Below are 23,850 nucleotides of genomic sequence, written 5' to 3' on the forward strand. Positions count from 1 at the left end.
GTTCATTTGCTGGTCAGAGTTTAATCTCAACTAGGTTCTAAACAGTTAAAAGTTTGTTTCTTTTTTAACGTTTATTAATCATCGACTTTTGGATGTTAAACATTTGATATTTCTGACATCGTCTTCAGAGGAACACTGCTACATTTTTCCATTGGTAGCAAGAAATAATTTATATGCACTTTTCCAGAGGCAGGACAGGCTGGAACGAGAAATAGCCCAATGGGGGACATTGCATTGGATGTTTGTTTGGGGAAACAGTGTCGTAATAAATATAGTAAACTAGAATCGGTGTTCCAATAAGCGATTATAATAATAATTAACAAAATAGATCAGTTTGGCTCTACCAATTCATAATCAATTGTGTGGGAATATGTTAAATCTCTCCAGTTTAGATGCTAGAATTGATATAAATATTTTCGAGTTGGTGTTTATTTTCATGTGTTTACATACGAAACTAAGATATTAAATAGTTATTTACAGGTAGATATTTGTAGTGTCTATAATATATATCCTGTTGAACATAACAGTAAGTATATGGCCCTTGTAACTTCAGGTAGTACTAAACCAAATAACTTCTGGCTGGGTCAAAGTTCGAGGTGCACCAAACTTTTAATAGAGAAGTGAAGTCCTGTGATTGGTAATAAATATGAGTGTGTTGGTTGTAAAAGAAACCAGTTTCATCTGGGCAAAAAATGTATGTAATTTTATTTCATCTGGTACCACTGTGTCAAGTAGCCTTGTACTTGAAACATGTATGGGGTACCTGTAAAAAAAAAGTACTTTAATTTTGTGTGGAACTAGGGTAGTCATAGACGCTACCCATTATCTCAGAAATGAGTAGCTTGACCCCCAATGCTTTCTGATTCACTTTAAGGGTGAAGGGTGGTAGTATTTATATCCATGGCATTTATGTTGATTGATATATTGCAGGTAGCAGTTTTAGCCACATATGTTACTATTGTCGTCTGTGGGATTTGATTTGGTAGTGTACATCCTCCAACTCTTGTAATTCTAACCGATTGTGTAACCAAAAGTTGACTGGTTGGCGCCAACCGATTGCAACCAACGATCAGTGATGAAATTCGAACTGATTCCCAACACTAGCCTCAAGTGTGCAACATGACCTATGACCTTACACTGAGATTAAAAAGACCAAAATTCAAAGACTTGTATGAACTGTGAATGGGAAATCGCCCTATTACACATAAAAAAAGAAAGAAATTATTTTAATGCTTCGTCAACAAAATTCAGACATCATCAAGAGAAGAAAATCAAAATGAATGGTATACAATCTGCATTAGCTTTGAATTAAGGAGGGTGAGCAATTGTAACATTTTATCTTACCAACACTGATTTACGCATAAATTTATGCATAAAATCAGACTAATAAGAAATTGTGAATGCTCTTCCTCCTAAATATACAAATATATCTGCGTTATGAAGTGGGTGTTAAAAAAACCCATCATAAATACTGGTAAAAATAATTATAACTTTAAAAAAAGGAAACCAAGAATAGTCTGGGTTAACAGTAGAAAGAAATAACATAAAATAACAGTAAAGTTATTGAACAATAGTGTCGTAAAAATATTTATGTACTGACATTAATCTATTTAAAAATACATTTCATGTTAAAAGAAATAAAAAAAGAGAGAGAAAAGTTCATATAATGCTGAAATGAAAACATTTACGTTTTGTAAAGATTGAGGTTCGATGTAAAAATACATTCATTCTTATATCATAATGCTGATTAAAAAAATTTAATATAAAAATCAATTACTATTATATCATAATGCTGATTAAAAATTGGAAATTACTATATGGTATTAAAAATATCTTTGTTAAAATTTTTATAGATAAACAATGCAGCCAATAAACATGAAAACCACTTCATACATGAATACACGGTATGTACATACTTAAAAAACATTTATTATTTTAAATGTTCATATGTTAATAAAATCCATTCACTGTTATTAAAAATATTTGTATTATAAAAATACATAATGCTGATGGGAAAGTATAAAATTATGGGAAAATGTAAATATTAAAAACAAATCCTGAATATGTTAAACAAATGCTACTGTTAATAGTAAATATTATTGAGGGTTTTATGTGTACATTTGTAGAAGGAAAATGGGAAATTACTAGATTACGAGAAAGCTGGAATACTCCCTAAAGCTAATGTACTAAAAATGCTGATTTTGTATTTAAATGATTTACGTGACAAGTTTAGCAAGTTTAGTAGATAAGTGTGAAGAGAGAATAAAGGAATATATATACATGTATCATTGTATATGGATTAACAAAATGAATACCATACATTAAACATGCAGTTTGGGGGATTTATGGCCTTTGGTGGGGGAGGGGAGGAAGTGAAGATGATGATTTATAAAAATGCTGATTGCATATTTAAAAGCATTCCATTCATAAATAAATGACAAAACAATTGGAACCACAGTAATACACAAATGTTTAAATATGATAAAACATTATGTCTTAAAACATTCATTATTGGGGTTATAAAATAAGCTGATTGAATATTCACATATATTTCATGCACAGATAAATAATGAGCAATCAAAACCACAGGATTACAGTAATGTATGAATATGACAACAGATAGAAAAAGGTATTTTAAATTATTATGTTAAATACTGTTGAATATTATGTTAAATACTGTTAAATATATTAAATACTGTCAAATACTATTAAATATTATGTAAAACACTTGAATATTATGTAAAATGCTGTTGAATATTATGTTAAATACTGTTGCATATTATGTTAAATACAATAGCATATTATGTTAAATACTGTTTCATATTATATTAAATACTGTTAAATACTGTTGCATATTATGTTAAATACAATAGCATATTATGTTAAATATTGTTTCATATTATATTAAATACTGTTAAATACTGATGAATATTGTGTTAAATACTGTTGAATATTATGTTAAATACTGTTACATATTATGTTAAATACTGTTAAATATTATGTTACATACTGTTTAATGTTAAATACTGTTGCATATTGTGTTAAATACTGTTCTAAATACTTTTATATATTATGTTAAATATTACAAAAAAACAACTGGTGCCTAATTCTTTAAACTCTCACAACTTTGCAATCTAGCAGTGCATTGCAAAAAGACTTGCAAACATGATGCTTTGTTTTTTTAAAAGAGCTTAGCAGAGTTTAACAGAGCTTTGTAAATTGGGCCCCTGATCACAGAAACGGTTAAATACGACAAAAGTATATGTATTCAAAAATACATAATCATGCATAAACAGAGCCAGACTTAAAGCATAAGTAAGCTAATGGTGGTTTTAATCCTAATGTCACCAACAAAAAGTAGAAATAAAATAACATTTTGATTGACAAAATTCAACTTAATGTGAAGATATACGGTATTATTTTTGTCTTTGTATGAGTAGAGACGATCCACTCTCCCTGCTAGTAACATTTCTGGAATGGTTAATACTGTTAATATAATGTTAATACACATATACAAATATGTACCGGTAATGCCGATATGAAGAACCAGTGTTTTGGAAGTTTATAATACTGTCAAAGTAAATATATTTTTAAATAATAATTTTTGTTAATAATAAACTGAGAGACATTTTAACACTGTCAATATATATATATATATATATATATATATATATATATATATATTTCAAAATACAGCAAAACCTCTCAAAACCGGACCCTGTGTAAACTGGAATTCCCCCAAAACCGGACATTTTTCATGGTCCCTTTTTAAACATCTGTGCAGAAGAGAACCTCTGTAAACTGGATACCTCTTAAAACTGGAATTTGTACTTGGTTCCAAGGGTGTCTGGTTTAGAGGAGTGTCACTGTATATAGATACTGGAAGAGGCCCACAGGAAACACTTTGTTTAGTACTGTGTTGTGATTTGCCATGTATGTTTCATATATTGCTACAACATTCTAAAATGTTAAACAATTGTTGCTAATCAATTTTCAAAATGATTATCAACCGTCACTCTTAAAACATTTGAAAACAATTTTTCGTGGCATCTGAGATGAAGTGTTAAAATTTCAGGAATGTTTTCAGACAAAAGATGTAATTTGTCTTGCTACTTTGCATGAATAATCCCCTGCTATTCTAAATGGTTACACCAACAGAGTATGGTAAAATCTTGCAAAACTGTATCTGTTTAGTCCTGCACATTTTGTTAATAGTCTTACCCTTGGATAAAAATCCTACTTTCAAAAACTCAATTATTTTTATTTGAATTTTTTTTTTTTTTTTAATTACATTCCGAAACATCATCTAAAATAATTATTATCTTACCCTTTGATAAAATATATCCTACTTTCCAAATCTTCATCTTCATAATTGTTATAATTTTGTTTCTGTTACAGCATCTCATTTATGAAAAATGTTTGGAGCTCAAGCATTTTTGTTCTTTTTTTCACATGTTCACTACAAGAGTATACAGTTTACCATATTTACATATTTATTGCATTTTAAAGATATTCTGTCTCTATTAAACGGCCATTTTATGTTTGCCCGTGACAATATCTCTGGCGTCCAACTGGTCTAAAGTAGTCCGGAAACTCTCGACGCTGACGTCACCTTTAGGATGATTCTCCGCTGTGTACTTGTATAGTTTGTGCAACGTTTCACCTGTCATGTACACGCCAATATTTTCCATTATCTCCTTGATCTGCAGGTAAACAAAATACATATCTTGAATTGCACGCCCAAAACAAATTTAATTATGATTATGTATAACAGACTTAATAAATCTAATGACGATAATTTTATGCCAAGCATTTGTTAATTTTAATCAATGTCATTATAATTTAATTATAACAGACTTTTTTTTGATTTTATTAAAATTATTCCAGTGGTTCAAATCCCGTTAAAGCTGGCTCATTCATTCATTCATCTTTCTCGTCTATCACCCTCTGCCTACCATTCTCATTATCTTAATATCTAATGACCGCCAGTAGTAGGGGAGCATACTAGGTGGTTACAAGTGCCTTTTAACAATGCCAGAAGTAACTACTGAACACTCTCCGAAGTGGTCAGACTAAGCCCACAGCTAAAAGCTGATGGGGAATGACAGGTGTGTGGCACGGATAGCCACAAGAGACAAGCACATGTAACAGTTAGAGAGACAAGGACTGGGATGTGGAGGTGGATAGCGAAATAAGTTGAAAGATAGGAGTTGCCAGATCGGGAAGAAATGAGATGGAATTCAAAGGAGTAAAAAGAAAGAGGACAATGGGATACCCCCCCAAAAAACCCCCCAAACCCAACATTATTCCATGTTTTTATCTGTCCGTATACATATAGGTGGTGCAGGAGCTAATTAACACGGACCACCTTTTTCAATGTACATTGATCCATGTTAAAAAAAAATCAATGTACAACACATGTATTACAAAATAACACTGAAAAAAAAAAAAAAATCTTTCTTGCTCAACTAATAGTAGGGTGGGTAGACAAGCATATTTGTTTGGTTTATACATATACAGTAGGATAAACAAAGGTAAATGTTTCGGGGGCCTGGTCATAAACCTATCAACAGAGTCATTAAAACTAGCTCTGGTTGGGAGCCTATACTGGGATGCGAACTCAGTACCTTGTTATGAGACATTCCTGAGTAAGTTTCTACCCCTCTCCAGTTCCTAAGGATCTGGTCATATACCTATTCACTGAGTCATTAAAACTCGCTTTGTGTGGGAGCCTATACTGGGATGCGAACTCAGTACCTTGTTATGAGACATTCCTGAGTAAGTTTCTACCCTTCTCCAGTTCCTAACGATCTGGTCATATACCTATTCACTGAGTCATTAAAACTCGCTTTGTGTGGGAGCCTATACTGGGATGCGAACTCAGTACCTTGTTATGAGACATTCCTGAGTAAGTTTCTACCCCTCTCCAGTTCCTAACGATCTGGTCATATACCTATTCACTGAGTCATTAAAACTCGCTTTGTGTGGGAGCCTATACTGGGATGCGAACTCAGTACCTTGTTATGAGACATTCCTGAGTAAGTCTCTACCCCTCTCCAGTTCCTAAGGATCTGGTCATATACCTATTCACTGAGTCATTAAAACTCGCTTTGTGTGGGAGCCTATACTGGGATGCGAACTCAGTACCTTGTTATGAGACATTCCTGAGTAAGTTTCTACCCCTCTCCAGTTCCTAAGGATCTGGTCATATACCTATTCACTGAGTCATTAAAACTCGCTTTGTGTGGGAGCCTATACTGGGATGCGAACTCAGTACCTTGTTATGAGACATTCCTGAGTAAGTTTCTACCCCTCTCCAGTTCCTAAGGATCTGGTCATATACCTATTCACTGAGTCATTAAAACTCGCTTTGTGTGGGAGCCTATACTGGGATGCGAACTCAGTACCTTGTTATGAGACATTCCTGAGTAAGTTTCTACCCCTCTCCAGTTCCTAAGGATCTGGTCATATACCTATCAACAGAGTCATTAAAACTCGCTTTGTGTGGGAGCCTATACTGGGATGCGAACTCAGTACCTTGTTATGAGACATTCCTGAGTAAGTTTCTACCCCTCTCCAGTTCCTAAGGATCTGGTCATATACCTATTCACTGAGTCATTAAAACTCGCTTTGTGTGGGAGCCTATACTGGGATGCGAACTCAGTACCTTGTTATGAGACATTCCTGAGTAAGTTTCTACCCCTCTCCAGTTCCTAAGGATCTGGTCATATACCTATTCACTGAGCTATTAAAACTCGCTTTGTGTGGGAGCCTATACTGGGATGCGAACTCAGTACCTTGTTATGAGACATTCATGAGTAAGTTTCTACCCCTCTCCATTTCCTAAGGATCTGGTCATATACCTATTCACTGAGTCATTAAAACTCGCTTTGTGTGGGAGCCTATACTGGGATGCGAACCCAGTACCTACCAGCCTTAAATCTGATAACTGAGACCCGTGTTATGAAACATTCCCGAGTAAGTCTCTACCTCACTCCAGTTCCTAAGGGCCTGGCCATACACCTACCCACTGAGCTATTAAAACTCGCTTTGTGTGTGAGCCTATACTGGGATGTGAACCCAGTACCTACCAGCCTTAAATCTGATAACTGAGACCCGTGTTATGAAACATTCCCGAGTAAGTCTCTACCTCACTCCAGTTCCTAAGGGCCTGGCCATACACCTACCCACTGAGCTATTAAAACTCGCTTTGTGTGGGAGCCTATACTGGGATGCAAACCCAGTACCTACCAGCCGTAAGTCTGATAAATTAACTGAGATTCTTATTATAAGATATTCCCAGTACGTTCTGCCCCTACCCCAGTTTTTAAGGGCCTGGTCATATACCTATCCACTGAGTCATTAAAACTCGCTTTGTTTGGGAGCCTATACTGGGATGCGAACCCAGTACCTACTAGCCATAAGTCAGATAAATTAACTGAGACCCTTGTTATAAGATATTCCCAGTAAGTTCTGTCCCTACCCTGGTTTCTAAGGGCCTAGTCATACACCTACCCACTGAGCTATTAAAACTCGCTCTGGGTTGAAGCCGGTACTGGGATGCAAACCCAGTACCTACCAGATTTAAATCTGATGACCTAACCAGTATGCCACCGAGGACCATTGTTAGAAGACATTCCCCTGTAAGTCTCTTCCCCACCCCAGTTCCTAAGGACCTGACCACACACCTACCCACATTGAAATTCACTCAGTCAGGGGGAAGGAAGGAAGGGGAGAGCCGATACTGTGATACGAAAACCCAGTACCTACCAGAGGTCTAATTCACTAAACTCTCACAACTTTGCGATCTCGCAGTGCCATGCTAAAAAAGGCTGCTTTGTTGTCTAGCAGAGCCTAAGAGAGCTTTGTGAATTAGGCCCCATATCTCTATAGAAGACAGATCTCGCAGTGCAATGCTAAAAGACTTACAAAGAGGATGCTTTGTTGTCTAGCAGAGCCTAAGAGACCTTTGTGAATTAGGCCCCATATCTCTATAGAAGACAGATCTCACAGTGCAATGCTAAAAGACTTACAAAGAGGATGCTTTGTTGTCTAGCAGAGCCTAAGAGAGCTTTGTGAATTAGGCCCCATATCTCTATAGAAGACAGATCTCGCAGTGCCATGCTAAAAGAGGCTGCTTTGTTGTCTAGCAGAGCCTAAGAGAGCTTTGTGAATTAGGCCCCATATCTCTATAGAAGACAGATCTCGCAGTGCAATGCTAAAAGACTTACAAAGAGGATGTTTTGTTGTCTAGCAGAGCCTAAGAGAGCTTTGTGAATTAGGCCCCATATCTCTATAGAAGACAGATCTCGCAGTGCAATGCTAAAAGACTTACAAAGAGGATGCTTTGTTGTCTAGCAGAGCCTAAGAGAGCTTTGTGAATTAGGCCCCATATCTCTATAGAAGACAGATCTCGCAGTGCAATGCTAAAAGACTTACAAAGAGGATGTTTTGTTGTCTAGCAGAGCCTAAGAGAGCTCTGTGAATTAGGCCCCATATCTCTATAGAAGACAGATCTCGCAGTGCAATGCTAAAAGACTTGCAAAGAGGATGCTTTGTTGTCTAACAGAGCCTAAGAGAGCTTTGTGAATTAGGCCCCATATCTCTATAGAAGACAGATCTCGCAGTGCAATGCTAAAAGACTTACAAAGAGGATGCTTTGTTGTCTAGCAGAGCCTAAGAGAGCTTTGTGAATTAGGTCCCATATCTCTATAGAAGACAGATCTCGCAGTGCAATGCTAAAAGACTTACAAAGAGGATGCTTTGTTGTCTAACAGAGCCTAAGAGAGCTTTGTGAATTAGGCCCCATATCTCTATAGAAGACAGATCTCGCAGTGCAATGCTAAAAGACTTACAAAGAGGATGCTTTGTTGTCTAACAGAGCCTAAGAGAGCTTTGTGAATTAGGCCCCATATCTCTATAGAAGACAGATCTCGCAGTGCAATGCTAAAAGACTTACAAAGAGGATACTTTGTTGTCTAGCAGAGCCTAAGAGACCTTTGTGAATTAGGCCCCTTAATTATTAAAGTCTACACTTTAAGTTTTATAAGTACGGGGCCAGGTGTTACAAAACCATTCCTCACCTCTTCTATTGTCCGAGGAACCAGCAGGTCGACCTCATACACGCCCTTCTGGCTGAAAAGGGACGGATTGAGCAAGCCCCAGGCGTCAGACTCATTCCCGTAATTCGTTCTGTCGTTGATGCGGCGGATCCTTGGAGCGGCAATGTCGATGCGGACGGTGGGGACACCGTACTTCCGGTAGTCTGGTCAAACAATAAACCATATATTAGTAACAAAAAAAACCTCAGTTAAAGGTGCATTATCAGTGTTGACAGTGTCATATTAAAACTGTTATGTGCTCCAACTCAGTGTAAACAGAGGTTGACTCAGAAATATTTGGTATCAAATATAAAGTGCATAGAAAATATACATTGTGCATCCATTAAAATACCTGGGTTCAAATTTTTTTCGCTGTCAAAACTTGGTTTTGCTTAATGACACCACTAGAGCACATTGATTAGGTCTCATTACACGGATGTCATCTGCCATTGAAACCCATGTTAAATTGCCCAACTTTAAATGAAGATTGCAAACAGAACGGGTTCTCGTTGGCACTAACAACATACACCATTGCAAACATACATTATATAAGCATTTATTTTCACTCCAAAATTGAGAACATTTCTGTTTTAGGTTTTTGCTATATGACCACATCTGGCTGTAGTACCGGTCCAAACAGATGGTTCATTAACTGATTCACTCTGGCTGTTTCTTGAGTTATACATCCATGTCCCAAAAGGTCAATGCACAATATTACAAAACACGGGCAAAATACAGCCAGAAGGCTTACCATTAAACATACATATTGTTTTAATTCTTCACCATTTCCTAGAAGTGAATATGTAAACCATAACATGTGTTACAATTAGGAACCATAGTGGACCGTGATGAACTCTCACCCAGAAGTGAACTGTGCAATGAGACCTTAATCAATCATCGGATGTCAAACATTTGGTAATTTTGACATATAGTCTTAGGGAGGAAACCTGCTACATTTTTTCAATAGTAGCAAGAGATCTTTTATATACACTTTCCCACAGACAGGATAGCACATACCACATCCTTTGACCACTTGTGGTGCACTGGTTGGAATAAGAAAAACCCCAATCAGTTGCATGGATCCACTGATGTGGTTCGATCTTGCAATGCAAGCACCTCGGGTGACACTGTTGATAGTGTCATATTTTGCTAATTTTACATATCCAGTGGATTATGTTTGCACTGGGACAGCCCAGTGGTAAAGCACTCGCTTGATGCATGGTAGGTCTGGGATCGATCCCCATCAGTGGGCCCAATGGTCTATTTCTCATTCCAGCCAGTGCACCACAACTAGTATATTAAAGGTCATGATATGTACTATCCTCTCTGTCAGATAGTGCATATAAAATATCCCTTGTTACTAATGGAAAAATATAGCGGGTTTCCTCAAAATACTACTACTAATAATATAAGTTTAACTCGAGAATATCAAAACTATAATGTGATGTCAATGGGTGTAAACAGTGGTTTTCTAAAAAATATCTTGAGGGACACTGGTTAAAATGGGGGAAAACAAACAATGGGTCTATCGTGGAGGTTAGATCCTACAACCTATGCATCTCAGACGAGCGCTGTACTGACTGAGCAAAATCCTGCCACTTGTGGACACATAATTCAATGAACAATCTTTACATTACACTAAAAAAAATTATACATATATTTTTAAGTAATTATGCAGCTGTGAGATTGTCCCTGAGACCCTAACCTCTAGTGTCGACTCCCCCGACGACTGCATTGATCATCTGTGCGCTGGTGTGGTGGTTCCCGATCGCCTTGTCAATCTGCTTCTGTAGTCGGCGCGGCGTGCTCTCGTTGCTTTGAGGAGATTTCGGGACCAAGTCGCCTTGTTTCGTCTCTTCGGATGAGGTCTTGCAGTGCTCTGTACAAAGTAGAGGAATAACTGTTAATATTTTAAATTATGGCTATTTGGTGTTAAATGTTTAGTTATATGGTTATTGTGGAGTTTGATTGAAAAAGAGAGAGAGAGAGAGAGAGAGAGAGAGAGAGAGAGAGAGAGAGAGAGAGAGAGAGAGAGAGAGAGAGAGAGAGAGAGAGAGAGAGACAGAGACAGAGACAGAGACAGAGACAGAAAGAGAGACAGGGAGGGAGAGAGGGAATGGAGAAAGAGATGAGAGAGAGAGAAATGGAGGAACAAGGATGGAGGAAGAAATACAGACTGCTACCACCACACAAACTACTTCTTTGAAAAGCAGAAAGGGGTATTTGCAATTTTGCAGTTCATGTTAAAAAAAGAGTTTAATTTGTCAGGATTACAAAAAATAAACAATTAATTAAGAAAAGTGACATAGAAAATGGATTGCTGTGATTAACTGCCACGGTTGCAATTGCACAGTTCATCTTAGAAACTGGATGATATTTTAATCTATACTGTTACGGAAGCTGTTGTTCCGTACCTGCTGGGCACATCTTGAAAACAAAATAGAATTTCGTCTTTCAAGTTTAGGAAGGGGCGGGACATAGTCCACTGGTAAAGTGCTCGCTTGATGCGCGGTCAGTTTGGGATCGATCCCCGTCGGTGGACTCCTCGAGCTATTTCTCGTTCCAGCCAGTGCACCATGACTGGTATATCAAAGGTCGTGGTATGTGCTATCCTGTCTGTGGGATGGTGCATATAAAAGAACCCTTGCTGCTAATGGAAAAATGTAGCAGGTTTCCTCTCAAAATTACCAAATGTTTGACATTCAATAGCCAATGATTAATAAATCAATGCTCTAGTGGTGTTGTTAAACAAAACAAACTTATAACTAAGTTTGCATTACTGGTCATTCTGTCATCTGAACTTGGTAACATAATACAAACAAAGAAAAGAATAGCCCATGAAGTAGTGACAGTGGGTTTCCTCTCTCAATATCTGTGTGGTCCTTAAACATATGTCAGATGCCATATAGCCATAAATAAAATGTGTTGAGTGTGTCATTAAATAAAACATTTCTTTCCTTCTTCAAGTTTAGGAAGTTGTCAGGCTATATGTAGCAGGGAGGTGCAGTGAGGCAGGTGTCGAACTTCTTGAAACAGGATGACCCTAATTTTAATCTTTTAAGGAAGCTGTACGTTGGGCTATAACTGATGGGGAGGCCACAATCACCTGGTACATCTGGGAACCCCGACGGCATCTTGTCCTTCCAGTTGAGGAAGTTGCAGAACTCAATGTAGTTGATGAGTCCGTCGCGGTCCACGTCGCACGTGTCGACGAGCTGCTCCAGTAGTTCGGGTTCGGCCGGCAGCTGGAACTGGATACACGCCTCACGGAGATCTTCTAGACTGATCTTACCACACCCTGACTGGAAAGCAAAAGGAATGTTTGTTTAACAACACCTCTCGGCACATTTTAAACTACGGCAGTTTGGTGTCTGTGTTGACACTTAGTAGAGATATTGTGTGTGTGTGTGTGTATGTGTGTTTGTGTATGTGTGTTTGTGTGTGTGTCTCTCTCTCTCACTCTCTCTCTCTCTCTCTCTCTCTCTCTGTCTGTCTGTCTGTCTCTCTCCCACTCCCTCTCTTGCCCTCCCTCCCCTCCCTCCCCCCTCCCTCCCTCCCTCTCTCTCTCTCTCTCTCTCTCTCTCTCTCTCTCTCTCTCTCTCTCTCTCTCTCTCTCTCTCTCTCTCTCTCTCTCTCTCTCTGGGTGGGTGGGTGGGTGGGTGTATGAGAGACACAATGAATGAATGTTTAACAACATCCCCACATGAAAATACTTTAGCTATTGGGTGTCAATTTAAGGTAAATGCATGAGAGACAGTTTGTTAGTTTATTTTGTTTAATGACACCACTAGAGCACATTGATTTATTAATCACCGGCTATTGCATGTAAAGCAATTGGTTATTTTGACAATCTTAGAGAGGAAACCCGCTACATTTTTTTCATTAGTAGCAAGGGATTTTCTACAGCCTTTGATATACCAGCCATGGTGCACTGGCAGGAATGAGCAATAGCCCAATGTAGGAGAGAGAAAAAGAGAGAGGGGGAAAAGAGAGAGAGGGAGACAGACAGAGAAAGAGACAAAGAGAGAGACATGGAATGAATGAGTTAATGTTTACCTTGTCATAGAATTTAAATGCCGACAGAAGATCTTGGAAGTTATGGTAGTTGAGTTTTTTCAGGTTGTGTCGTATCGTGGCGACCAGGGCACGCTGTCGATCCTTGCCCCGGAGATATTCGCCAGGTACCCGGTTGTGAATCAGATCCCCTGCGGAATATTCATCGGGTTTTAGGTACAAACCAAATATATGGTCCTCCGGCACCAACATAGTGTCTTTAATTCTGAAAATAATAATAATAATACATGTAATAACATTGTATTAATTTATAATTTATTAATGATAATTCAGAGCTAAAAATTCAGAAAGATTTCCATTGGCATATTTTGTTATTTCTACATGTATTTGTTAAACATAACTACAAAGTAGTTGATCCCACGTATAATATTTTCATAATTATCAAAAATTGTTATGTGCTGCCATTAGGTGTAAATAGTGGTATCCTTGAGAACATTGGTGAATAATACATAGTAAATAGAAAATATTCATTGAATATCCATTAAAATAGCAGCCACACTTTCGACAATATGGAGATGCAGTTAAAGTTCAATCTGTGACGTCACGTGTTAACATGTCGACCATCCTTTCGGGAGTTTCAAATAATATGAATTAACAAATAGTATGTAGCCCAGTGATAAAGTGCTTGCCTGATGCATGGTCTGTCTAGGACCTTTCCAGCCAGTGCACCATGTCTGGTATATCAAAGGCCATGGTATATGCTGTTCTGTCTGTGGGATGGTGCATATAAAAGATCCCTTGCTACTAATGGAAAAATGTAGCGGGTTTCCTCTCTAAGACTATATGTCAGAATTACCAAATGTTTGACATCCAATAGTAAATGATTAATAAATCAGTGTGCTCTAGTGATGTCGTTAAAACAAACTTTAAATTTAACTTTTACATGTAGTAGTAACTGAATTTATTTTTATATTATTTGTTTGGGATGGGAGATTCAAGGTATAATCTTAACATTTCACACAAAAAAGAAAGAAAAAAAAAGAACTTTTAATAATTATGCAACTTAGAGATTGCCCCTTTAAGATGTCACTGTGCAAAACTGAGATTGTCCCTTTAAACGGACTTTAAATTTAACTTTTATAAATACATGTAGTAGTAACTGAATTTGTTTTATATTATTTGTTTAGGATGGGACACAGAATTCAAGGTATAATCTTTACATTGCACAAAAAAAAAGAAAAAAAAAAAAAGTTTTAATCATTAGAGACTTCCCCTTTAAGAGGTCACTGTGCAAAACTGAGATTGTCCCTTTAAGAGGTCACTGTGCAAAACTGAGATTGTCCCTTTAAGAGGTCACTGTGCAAAACTGAGATTGCCCCTTTAAGAGGTCACTGTGCAAAACTGAGATTGTCCCTTTAAACTTACGGATCACGGACTTTTCCTAGCTGGTACTGGTATCTATCTAGGAAATCATCCAACCGTTTCCCGACGAGCTGCGTCGCTTTTTCTTTGTTGGTTTCGTGAAGCCATCGCAAGGTTCTTTTAGCGTTCCGTCCGTCAGTTGTGTGTGGCGTAGGAATACCGAACTTGTTGGTGCTGCAGAACCCGGGTGAAGTGTAGCTCCTCTGGATTCTTTCCCCCGGGTGATAGTCGACATGAGTCTTTACGTACATCGGGTGGCCGACGTTTGTCTCCTCTTCCACCTCCGCGTAGGTTTTATCTGGATTAATCAGAGTACCGGCGCCACTGTCTAGGAAACAGAACAAAATTTAAAGGTTAACAGTGTATTAAAGTGATGATGATAAAACTATAGTCAGTTCCATCCTTCTACAAAAATGTTTTTTGTAAATGATTTCAGTTTTGTGTTTTGGAAATAAAACAAAAAACTATTTTTTGTGTGTCAGAAAACCATTGGCTCAGAAATAAATAACTTGTGGTAAATTCCATAGCATGAGAAAAGGCATTCCCCGTGGGATGGATTATAGACAAAAAAAAATTTGATTAAAGTCCGAACCAAATTGTTAACAACTACGATAAATTACTCTCCTACCTTTAATTACCTTTACATTTCCCCCAAATTTTGTCTAGACACAAGTTGTGAAAAAAAACATTACAGTGACACAGATTCTACATATGAGATTGTACCAGTATCGATTTCACTGAGATAGCATAGGGCAAAATACATGCAGTTTTCTGCCGTCTGCCATTTTACTTTTTTTATGGAATACTCTTCAAGAGGGGTGAAAGCCTCTGAAGTATGTAAAATAATTAATATGAAATCAATGTGTTCTAGCTGTGTCTTTAAACAAAACAAACTTTAAAAAAAATTAATATGACGTCATCAAGTTTGCTTTTATATAATAACATGTTATGACGTTAGATTAAGTCATATCCTTCCACCCCTCTTTGAGAGTATTCCATAAAAAGTCAAAATGGCAGCCGGAACAAAATTACATGGTTTTTGCCCTATGCGATCTCAGCGAAGTCGATATAGGTGACATGGTTATCATCTAGTAAGTGGAATCTGTGTCATTGTAATGTTTTTTTCAAGATTTCTGTCTGGATAAAATATAACGAAAAATAAAGGTAGGAAAGCAATTTATCCTAGTTGTTAACAATTGGGGTCGGACTTCAGTTGTAGTCAAATATTAGGAGATGACAGTAAGTATTTCAATTTTATAAAAAAAAAAAAAAAAATCATTATTTATATCCATTTAAAGAGGCAAAACATAGTCCAGTGGTACAGTGCTCACTTGATGTGCAGTTGGTCCAGGATCGATTGGTAGGACCAGTGGGTTATTTCTCATTCCAGCCAGTGCACCACAATTGATATATCAAAGGCCATGGTTTGTGCTATCCTGTCTGTGAGAGGGTGCATATAATATATCCCTTGTTACTAATGAAAATCTTTTACCAGATTTCCAAATGTCTGACATCCAATAGCTTTTGATTAATAAGTCAATGTGCTCTAGTGGTGTCATTAAACAAAACTAAACTTTTAACTTTATATTCAATTATGGTCCCTCAAGGACAATAGGTTAATGTTATTACAATGGTAAACATACGACAAAAGTGGTTGTTATGACGAGGTCAGACTGTATTTTCTAAAATGACGAAAGTAGCGGGGTAGAGTTTTGTATTCCCAAAATTAAATCATCAATGCCGCGGGGCCAAAGTCATAGTCACACACCTAAGAAAAGCACTCACAAAACAATCAATAATCAGGGCCCATATTTTTGAAGCTATTTTAGTGCTATAATAGCATAAAATCATCGTAAACTATGACATTACTCCATAGTCACATCATAGCTTAGGACAGTTTTACGATATCATAGTGCTAAGATAGCTTCAAAAATATTGGCCCTGGACCTTAGATTATCTTACCAACTTTCGAGCGAATGCCAAACGTAAAAGTCTTCGAATGGTGTCGACTTGGTAGCCCTGGCCGCTGGTCATGTGACTCCCCGAGCGGAGCCCGGATGTGACTGTTGTAGATGTTCTCTTTTTTATCAAGCAGTTTCTGTCGGAAGAGCGTTTTCGGGAACGGGTTAAGCAGTTTTCCGGCCGTGATGTTTCCCTGCCTGTAGCTGATACCGTGGACCATCTTGGCTGCCCAGTCTCTGTGCGGGTCAAGAGCTTTTCCATAGAACACTCGGATAGCGCCAGCCTCCGGCTCAAATGTGTCACGGAATCGGCGAATAACTGGTGGGCTCTCGGGCTGAAGGTAATAGAAAAAATAAATTGAAATTAAAATTAAGAATATTTAACATGAGTCGATATCATTCTTCATAGGATGGATGGATGAATGTATGAACTGTTATATAGATATGTATATGGATGGATGGATGAATGGATGGATGTATGAACTGTTATATAGATACGTATATGGATGGATGGATGGATGGATGGATGGATGGACTGTTAGATGGATAGGGATATGGATGGATGGATGGATGGATGGATGGATGGATGGATGGATAAATGGATGGATGGATGGATGGATGGATGGAATTATGAACTGTTATATAGATAGGTATATGGATAAATGGATGGATGTATGAACTGTTATATAGATATGTATATGAATCGATGGATGTTTGAACTGTTATATAGATAGGTATATAGATGGATGGATGAATGTATGAACTGTTATATAGATAAGTAATTGGATGGATGGATGGACGGATGGATGAATGTATGAACTGTTATATAGATACGTAGATGGATGGATGGATGAATGTATGAACTGATATATTGATATGTAATTGGATGGATGGATGGATGGATGGATGGATGGATGAATGTATGAACTGTTATACAGATACGTAATTGGATGGATGGATGGATGCTTTGATGGATGTGTGGATGGATGGATGGATGGAGGAATGGATGGATGAATGTATGAACTGTTATATAGATACGTATATGGATGGATGGATGGATGGATGGATGGATGGATGGATGGATGGATGGGTGGGTGGATGGATGGGTGGATGGATGGGTGGATGGATGGGTGGATGAATGTATGAACTGTTATACAGATATGTAATTGGATGGATGGATGGATGTGGAAGGATGGATGGATGGAGAAATGGATGGATGGATGGATGGATGAATGTATGAACTGTTATATAGATACGTATATGGATGGATGGATGGGTGGATGGATGGGATGGATGGATGGTGTGTGGATGGATGGATGGATGGATGGATGAACTGTCATATAGATACGTATATGTGTGGATGGATAGATGGATGGATGGATGAACTGTTATATAGATATGTATATCAGTGTGCGAGATTAAAAATTTGGGGCAGTATTTCAGTTGGATACTAACATTTCAAAATCTGGTATCCCACCTGAGAATTTAGTATCCCACTCAGTGTTCGAGATTAACGGTATCCCGATATCCCGGGGATACCAGAATTTAATTTTGGATACCAGACTTCAAGAACCCAGTATCCCACTGGAATACGATATAATGTTGTTGTTGTTTTTTAATCCTGCGTTTTTATTTTTTTCGCTAAAACAACGAACGTCGTCATGTACTGGTGAAGTTAAGTAACAGTATTTTCTAGCTCGTACCTGGTCTAATGCTACGCCGTGACAATATCTCCCCCTACTCATACCCAGTCTAATGCTACACTGGAGCAATAGCGGCATAGCTATTGACTGGGAATCGCTAAGTCGCTATTGTTTTTGTTGGAAGTTTCCTCCCTTCAAATTTTATTTGAGATATTGATTTCACATCTGCAGAAAATTGATACGGATTGTCATTAGTAATGTCAGAAACACTTATAGATTACTGCTAAATATTAATTTATGTCATTATTATGCAAAAATAGATGCAGCAAATATTTTTGCCGATTCCATTTGATTGCGAATTTCACGAATTGTGGTGTAGCATTAATAGACTGGGAACGAGAACAGTGTTGTCAAAGTTTATTATGATGTTATTTGTGTATTTCATTCAAATGGGATACTAAATTCTCAGGTGGGATACCAGATTTTGAAATGTTAGTATCCAACTGGGATACTGCACAAAATGTTTAATCTTGAAACACTGCCACTTAAATGAAATTCATAAATAACATTCAAACAAACTTGGACAACACTGTTCTCATTCCCAGTCTATTGCTATGTCACAATCGAAATTGCGGAATTCTTGAAATTAGCAATCAAACGGAATCGGCAAAAAGATCTATTTTTGAGTAATACTGACATAAATTAATATTTAGCAGTAATCTATAAGTGTTTCTGACATTACTAATGACAAATCTACCTGTATCAATTTTCTGCAGATGTAGAATCAATATCTTAAATAAAATTTGAAGGGAGGAAACATCCAACAAAAACAATAGCGACTTAGCGATTCCCAGTCTATTGCTATGCCGCAATTGCTCCAGTGGGTACAAGACTGTATTAGACTGGGTATGAGTTGGGGAAGATAAATGTCACAGCATAGCATTAGACTGGGTATGAGCTCGAAAATACTGTTACTTAACTTTACCAGTAAATGATGACTTTCATTGTTTCAGCAAAAAATTCAAATGCAGGATTAAAAACCAACAACATTATACGATATCCCGGTGGGATACTGGATTCTTGAAGTCTGGAATACCATTAATCTCGAACACTGTATATGGATGGATGTGTGAATGGATAGATGGATTGATGGATTGATGGATGAATGTATGAACTGTTATGTAGATATGTATATGGATGGATGTGTGGATGGATGTGTGTGTGTGTGGATGGATGGATGGATGGATGGATGGATGGATGGATGGATGGATGGATGGATGGATGGATGGATGGATGGATGGATGAACTGTTATATCGATACATGGATGGATGGATGGATGGATGAACTGTTATATAGATACATATATGGATAGATGGATGGATGAATGGATGAATTTATGAAGTTTTATACAAATAAGTATATGGATGGATGGATGGATGGATGGATGGATGGATGGATGGAAACTTGTGCTAATGCAAAATGTTCCAGCACCTACCCGTTTTGGTGTCTTCATACATTGTGACACACTATCTCCAGAAAGAGCAGTCAGCTTTCCTGCCTGTAAATATTCAAAAGAAACAAGAATACATATATTAAAGGAATTATTAGGAAATTAAATTATTCAACAAATTACAATAAGAATCTCAGTCACACTGTTGCTTGTAAACCTGGTGTTTCCACCAGTTACACTCCCCTGCAGGAACTGATGTATGTGTGTGCATGCGTGCGACCCCAACTTGAGGATGAAAATGTATGGTTTTTTTTGTTACGCTCTATACACAGTCACACTACGCAGTTCACTTCCAGGTGAGAGTTCATTGATCACGGTCCACTATAGTTCCTAATTGTGACATATTTTGTGGTTCATATATTCACTTCTAGTAATTGCGGAGGACTTAAAAAGAATTAGTATTTTCAATGGTAAGCCTTTTGGCTGGATTTTGCCCATGTTATTTTGTAATATTGTGCATTGACTTTTTGGATATAGGTGTATAGCGGAAGAGGTGGCCGGTGTGAATGGGTTCCTGAACCATCTGTTCGGACCGGTACTACAGCCAGATGCGGTCATATAGCTAAAAACGGAGACGGAAATGTTCTCAATTTTGGAGTTAAAATAAAAGCTTATATATAATGTATGTTCACAATGGTGTATGTCGTTAGTGCCAACAAGAACCCATTCTATTGGCAATCTTCATTTGAAGTTGGGCAATTTAACATGGATTTCAATGGCAGATGACATCTGTGTAGTGAGCCCTAAATAAAGTTTAAAATGTCTGTGCCTCTTCAACTAGAGATTGTGTGATCTCTCCTCCAGATATTGTTCCTATGGGCCTGAATTAAGATGTATGATCAAATGTGTCGTGATAAAGTTAAAGATTGTTTTGTATAATGATACCTCTTGAGCACATTGATTTATTAACCATTGGCTATTGGATGTCAAACAATGAGTAATTTCGAAATACAGTCTTAGAGGAAACCCGCTACATTTTTCCATTAGTATCAAGGGATCTTCTATATGCACCATGTCACAGACAGGACAGCACATACTACAGCCTTTGATATACCAGTTGTGGTGCACTGAATGGACTGAGAAATTACCCAATGGGCCCACCGATGGGGTTCCACCATATACATTTTTGATTTGTGTGTTCATTTGTTGCACTATTTCGGTTGAAAAACATTTGAAACATGGCACCACAAGTTTTGAATACCAGCTATATATAGGGTATATAACAAGGTTTGGATATAGAAGAACCACACATTCTACATCCCTTTGGACGGCTTGCGGTGAACTCGTATGGAAAACTTACTTGTATGGGGGGAAATGCAGTGAACTCGTATGGAAATCCACAAGTGAACTCGTATGGAAGACAAACTCGTATGGGGGAAAAGGCAGTGAACTTGTATGGAAATCACAAACTGATATATCCAATACTGTATAGCAACTTGTGTGTAGTTTTTATGCAGAGTTCGACAAATCCGCTAGCCCAACGTCCGTGGCTAGTGGTTTTTAAGTTTGGGCTAGTGAGAAACGCAAAACATGCATGCATGTTTACGGTTTCTGTCGCAGGAAATAAGTCTAATGACATGCGTGTTTTGATTATAGGTGATTGCCGTTGATGCACAAACTGCGGTTGACACGCAAATAGTTGACTGATGGGGACATAAATAAGAAGCATGTATACAAAAAAAGTGTCAAAATACACATTTAACAGAAATATCAAAGTATATCTTCATATCCATACATCCCCATACGAGTTCACCATTATTTTTTCCATACGAGTTCGTTTTCCATACAAGTTTTCCATTCATACGAGTTAGTTTCCATACGAGTCCACCGCATCCCCCTTTAGACTACAGGCGGAGGTGTGATTAAACATCTGATTTATATTTCAGAATTTCTTATTGCCCCGCCCACCCAGTTTGCTACAGTGGGTTCTATAACCAAAATAATGTCTCAACTGCCACTTACAGCACGAAGCTCTGGTGTCCAGTCTTTGTATTTTCCTTGGTAAACACTGTCTGCAGGAATATCAGGAAATCGAACTTTTGTGGTCATGTTTGTAGCTTTGTAAAGTCTTTAACACTTTCGGTTTCCAGTTTGTTGATTATCAATACGTCAAATAAAGTTGTTTGCGGTACTTCACTGGTGCTATTAACAAGCTACAAAATAAGGTGTGAAAAACAGTGACAGTTAATTAGCACAAACTACCCTACCACCTCATAACTGACAAGAATCAAGAAATCTCGAATATTGTTGACGAAACCATAGAAACCAAGGTCAAGGTTGTTAAACTATAGACACTTCCGTAAAGGCCAATAACTCCACATTTGATACCTCGTACCAACATGTATTTACGTTTTTTTTTCTTTTCAATAATTCAAAGTGTTTTGAAAACAACAAAACAAGTTAAATTATAATGTGCAAATTATAAAATCATAAATATGTAAATAACACAGCAATACTCGGACACGTGTCCAGGAATTTTATCGGGGGAGGAGGGGCAGTGGACGGTCTGTCCCATCATTCTATTAAAAAACCCAACAACAACCCACATTAACTTTGATTTGACGTAAGAAGAAAAGTAAGTGTTTTGGAAACAAGAACCAAAAAACCCAACATTTTTGTGTGTGCGCATATAAGAAATCAATTGGCCTCATAAATAAATAAATAGTAGTAAATTACATATACATGTAGTACGGGAGAAAATGCGTTCTCTGTGGGACGGCCTATAGACTGTCGTGAGCGACGTTTATGGGGTTGTGTGTGTGCCGGGGTGGGGTGGGGAGGGGGTCAAGTAATGCTCTCCTGGAAATATATATAGGGGCGGGAGGAGGAAAAAATGGCATGAGCAGGGAGGGGTTTTGACCCCCACAACCCTCCCCGGTCACACGCGCCTGTAGTTCATTAAAATAAACCTCGGACATAGTGTTATGCACTAGCTAGGTTTATTTTAATGAGACTAACTTAGGGGCTTTTGACCCCCCCCCCCCCCCAAAAGTGTACATCCCGAAATGAAATAAGAATAAGAATAAGAATAATTTATTTGCATAACACCCGAATATGGGCAGAGCAAAAATAACAATATAATATACATTTATCTGCAGTAACAGTAACATAAATATACATTAATTACATGAACAAACATCTGAATCAACAAATACATATGTAATTTAAGCCTTATTACTAGTGATATTAATATTTAGGTAAAAGCAAATATTGTCAGAAGTGCAGAGCCATAAAAAACCCCATCAACTATGGCGTTCGTGAATTATTTTTCACGAATCCACACACCCCCGCACATTCTCCATCAGCCTATACAGACGTGAAATGCAAACAATCTGAAATCACTTCCAACTCATATGCTTTCACGCAACTTAAAGGATCTCTTTACAAAATTGCAAATGATAGGGCATAATTCCGGAATATTGTTGCGTGTAAGAAATAAGAATTTTTCATTATTAGTCAAAAAAGAAAAATGTGATTCTTGTTTTATTATTTTATGATGTAAATCATTTCTAAAAGCATTATATATAGGGCACGTCATAATGAAATGATATTCGTCTTCAACTTCTAGGGGACAGTTGGGACAATATCTCTCATTCGCAGGGACAGGTGGTTTCTTGTATCTTCCCTTTTCAATCATAAGTGATCGACATTTTTCATTTTCAAAAAAAATTGTACGCTGGCCCCTTAACCCCCCCCCCCCCCCCCCCCGCGTACGGTTTGTACGTTCGTGAAAATGTTGAAAATTATGGACATCCCCTTACAAAGGTCGACGACAGTCACTTTTCGCACCCTCGCCAACACTGAACAATATTAAGATTAAATTGTCTGCTTGTGGAGTTTGAACTTGTATTACCCAAGGATCCAATACTTTTCTTAGGAGCAGGTGCAACTCGTATGCAAGCCTACACTTAACTCTGCCTAATTAAAACTCATATAAGAAATTGTATCCATAATACTCCTCGAGAATTTACAAATGCGTAGACAACAACAAAATAACTCCTCCATACACCCCCCACGACCCTCACCAAAAACAACCCACATCAATAAACCAGGCACACAACAAAACCCCACAACTTCACAATAGGCCCTACTGCGCTTTATGACATCCCCCCCCCCAAGGATTTTCAAATTTGCATTAAAGAAACAAAGGTAACATGCCATTGCAGAGGTACACTAAGAAAGAAAAAACAACTTTTAT

The 23,850-nt window shown here is 37.6% G+C and overlaps 1 protein-coding gene across 1 annotated transcript; it reads right to left on the minus strand.

Annotated features, from left to right (window-relative positions):
* Positions 1 to 4,037: 4,037 nt before the first annotated feature.
* LOC121387476 (EF-hand domain-containing family member B-like) lies at positions 4,038 to 21,899 on the minus strand. Its single transcript, XM_041518608.1, has 9 exons — positions 21,615 to 21,899; positions 19,638 to 19,700; positions 16,500 to 16,833; positions 14,541 to 14,865; positions 13,158 to 13,380; positions 12,208 to 12,403; positions 10,807 to 10,980; positions 9,084 to 9,265; positions 4,038 to 4,703 (listed from the first exon to the last, which is right to left on the minus strand). The coding sequence occupies exons 1-9, from the start codon at positions 21,699 to 21,701 to the stop codon at positions 4,524 to 4,526; spliced, it is 1,764 nt and encodes a 587-aa protein (XP_041374542.1). The 5' UTR covers positions 21,702 to 21,899; the 3' UTR covers positions 4,038 to 4,523.
* Between the last annotated feature and the right edge of the window lie 1,951 nt (positions 21,900 to 23,850).

This window comes from Gigantopelta aegis, chromosome 13 (assembly GCF_016097555.1).
Source record: "Gigantopelta aegis isolate Gae_Host chromosome 13, Gae_host_genome, whole genome shotgun sequence".
Lineage (NCBI taxonomy): Eukaryota > Metazoa > Mollusca > Gastropoda > Neomphalida > Peltospiridae > Gigantopelta > Gigantopelta aegis.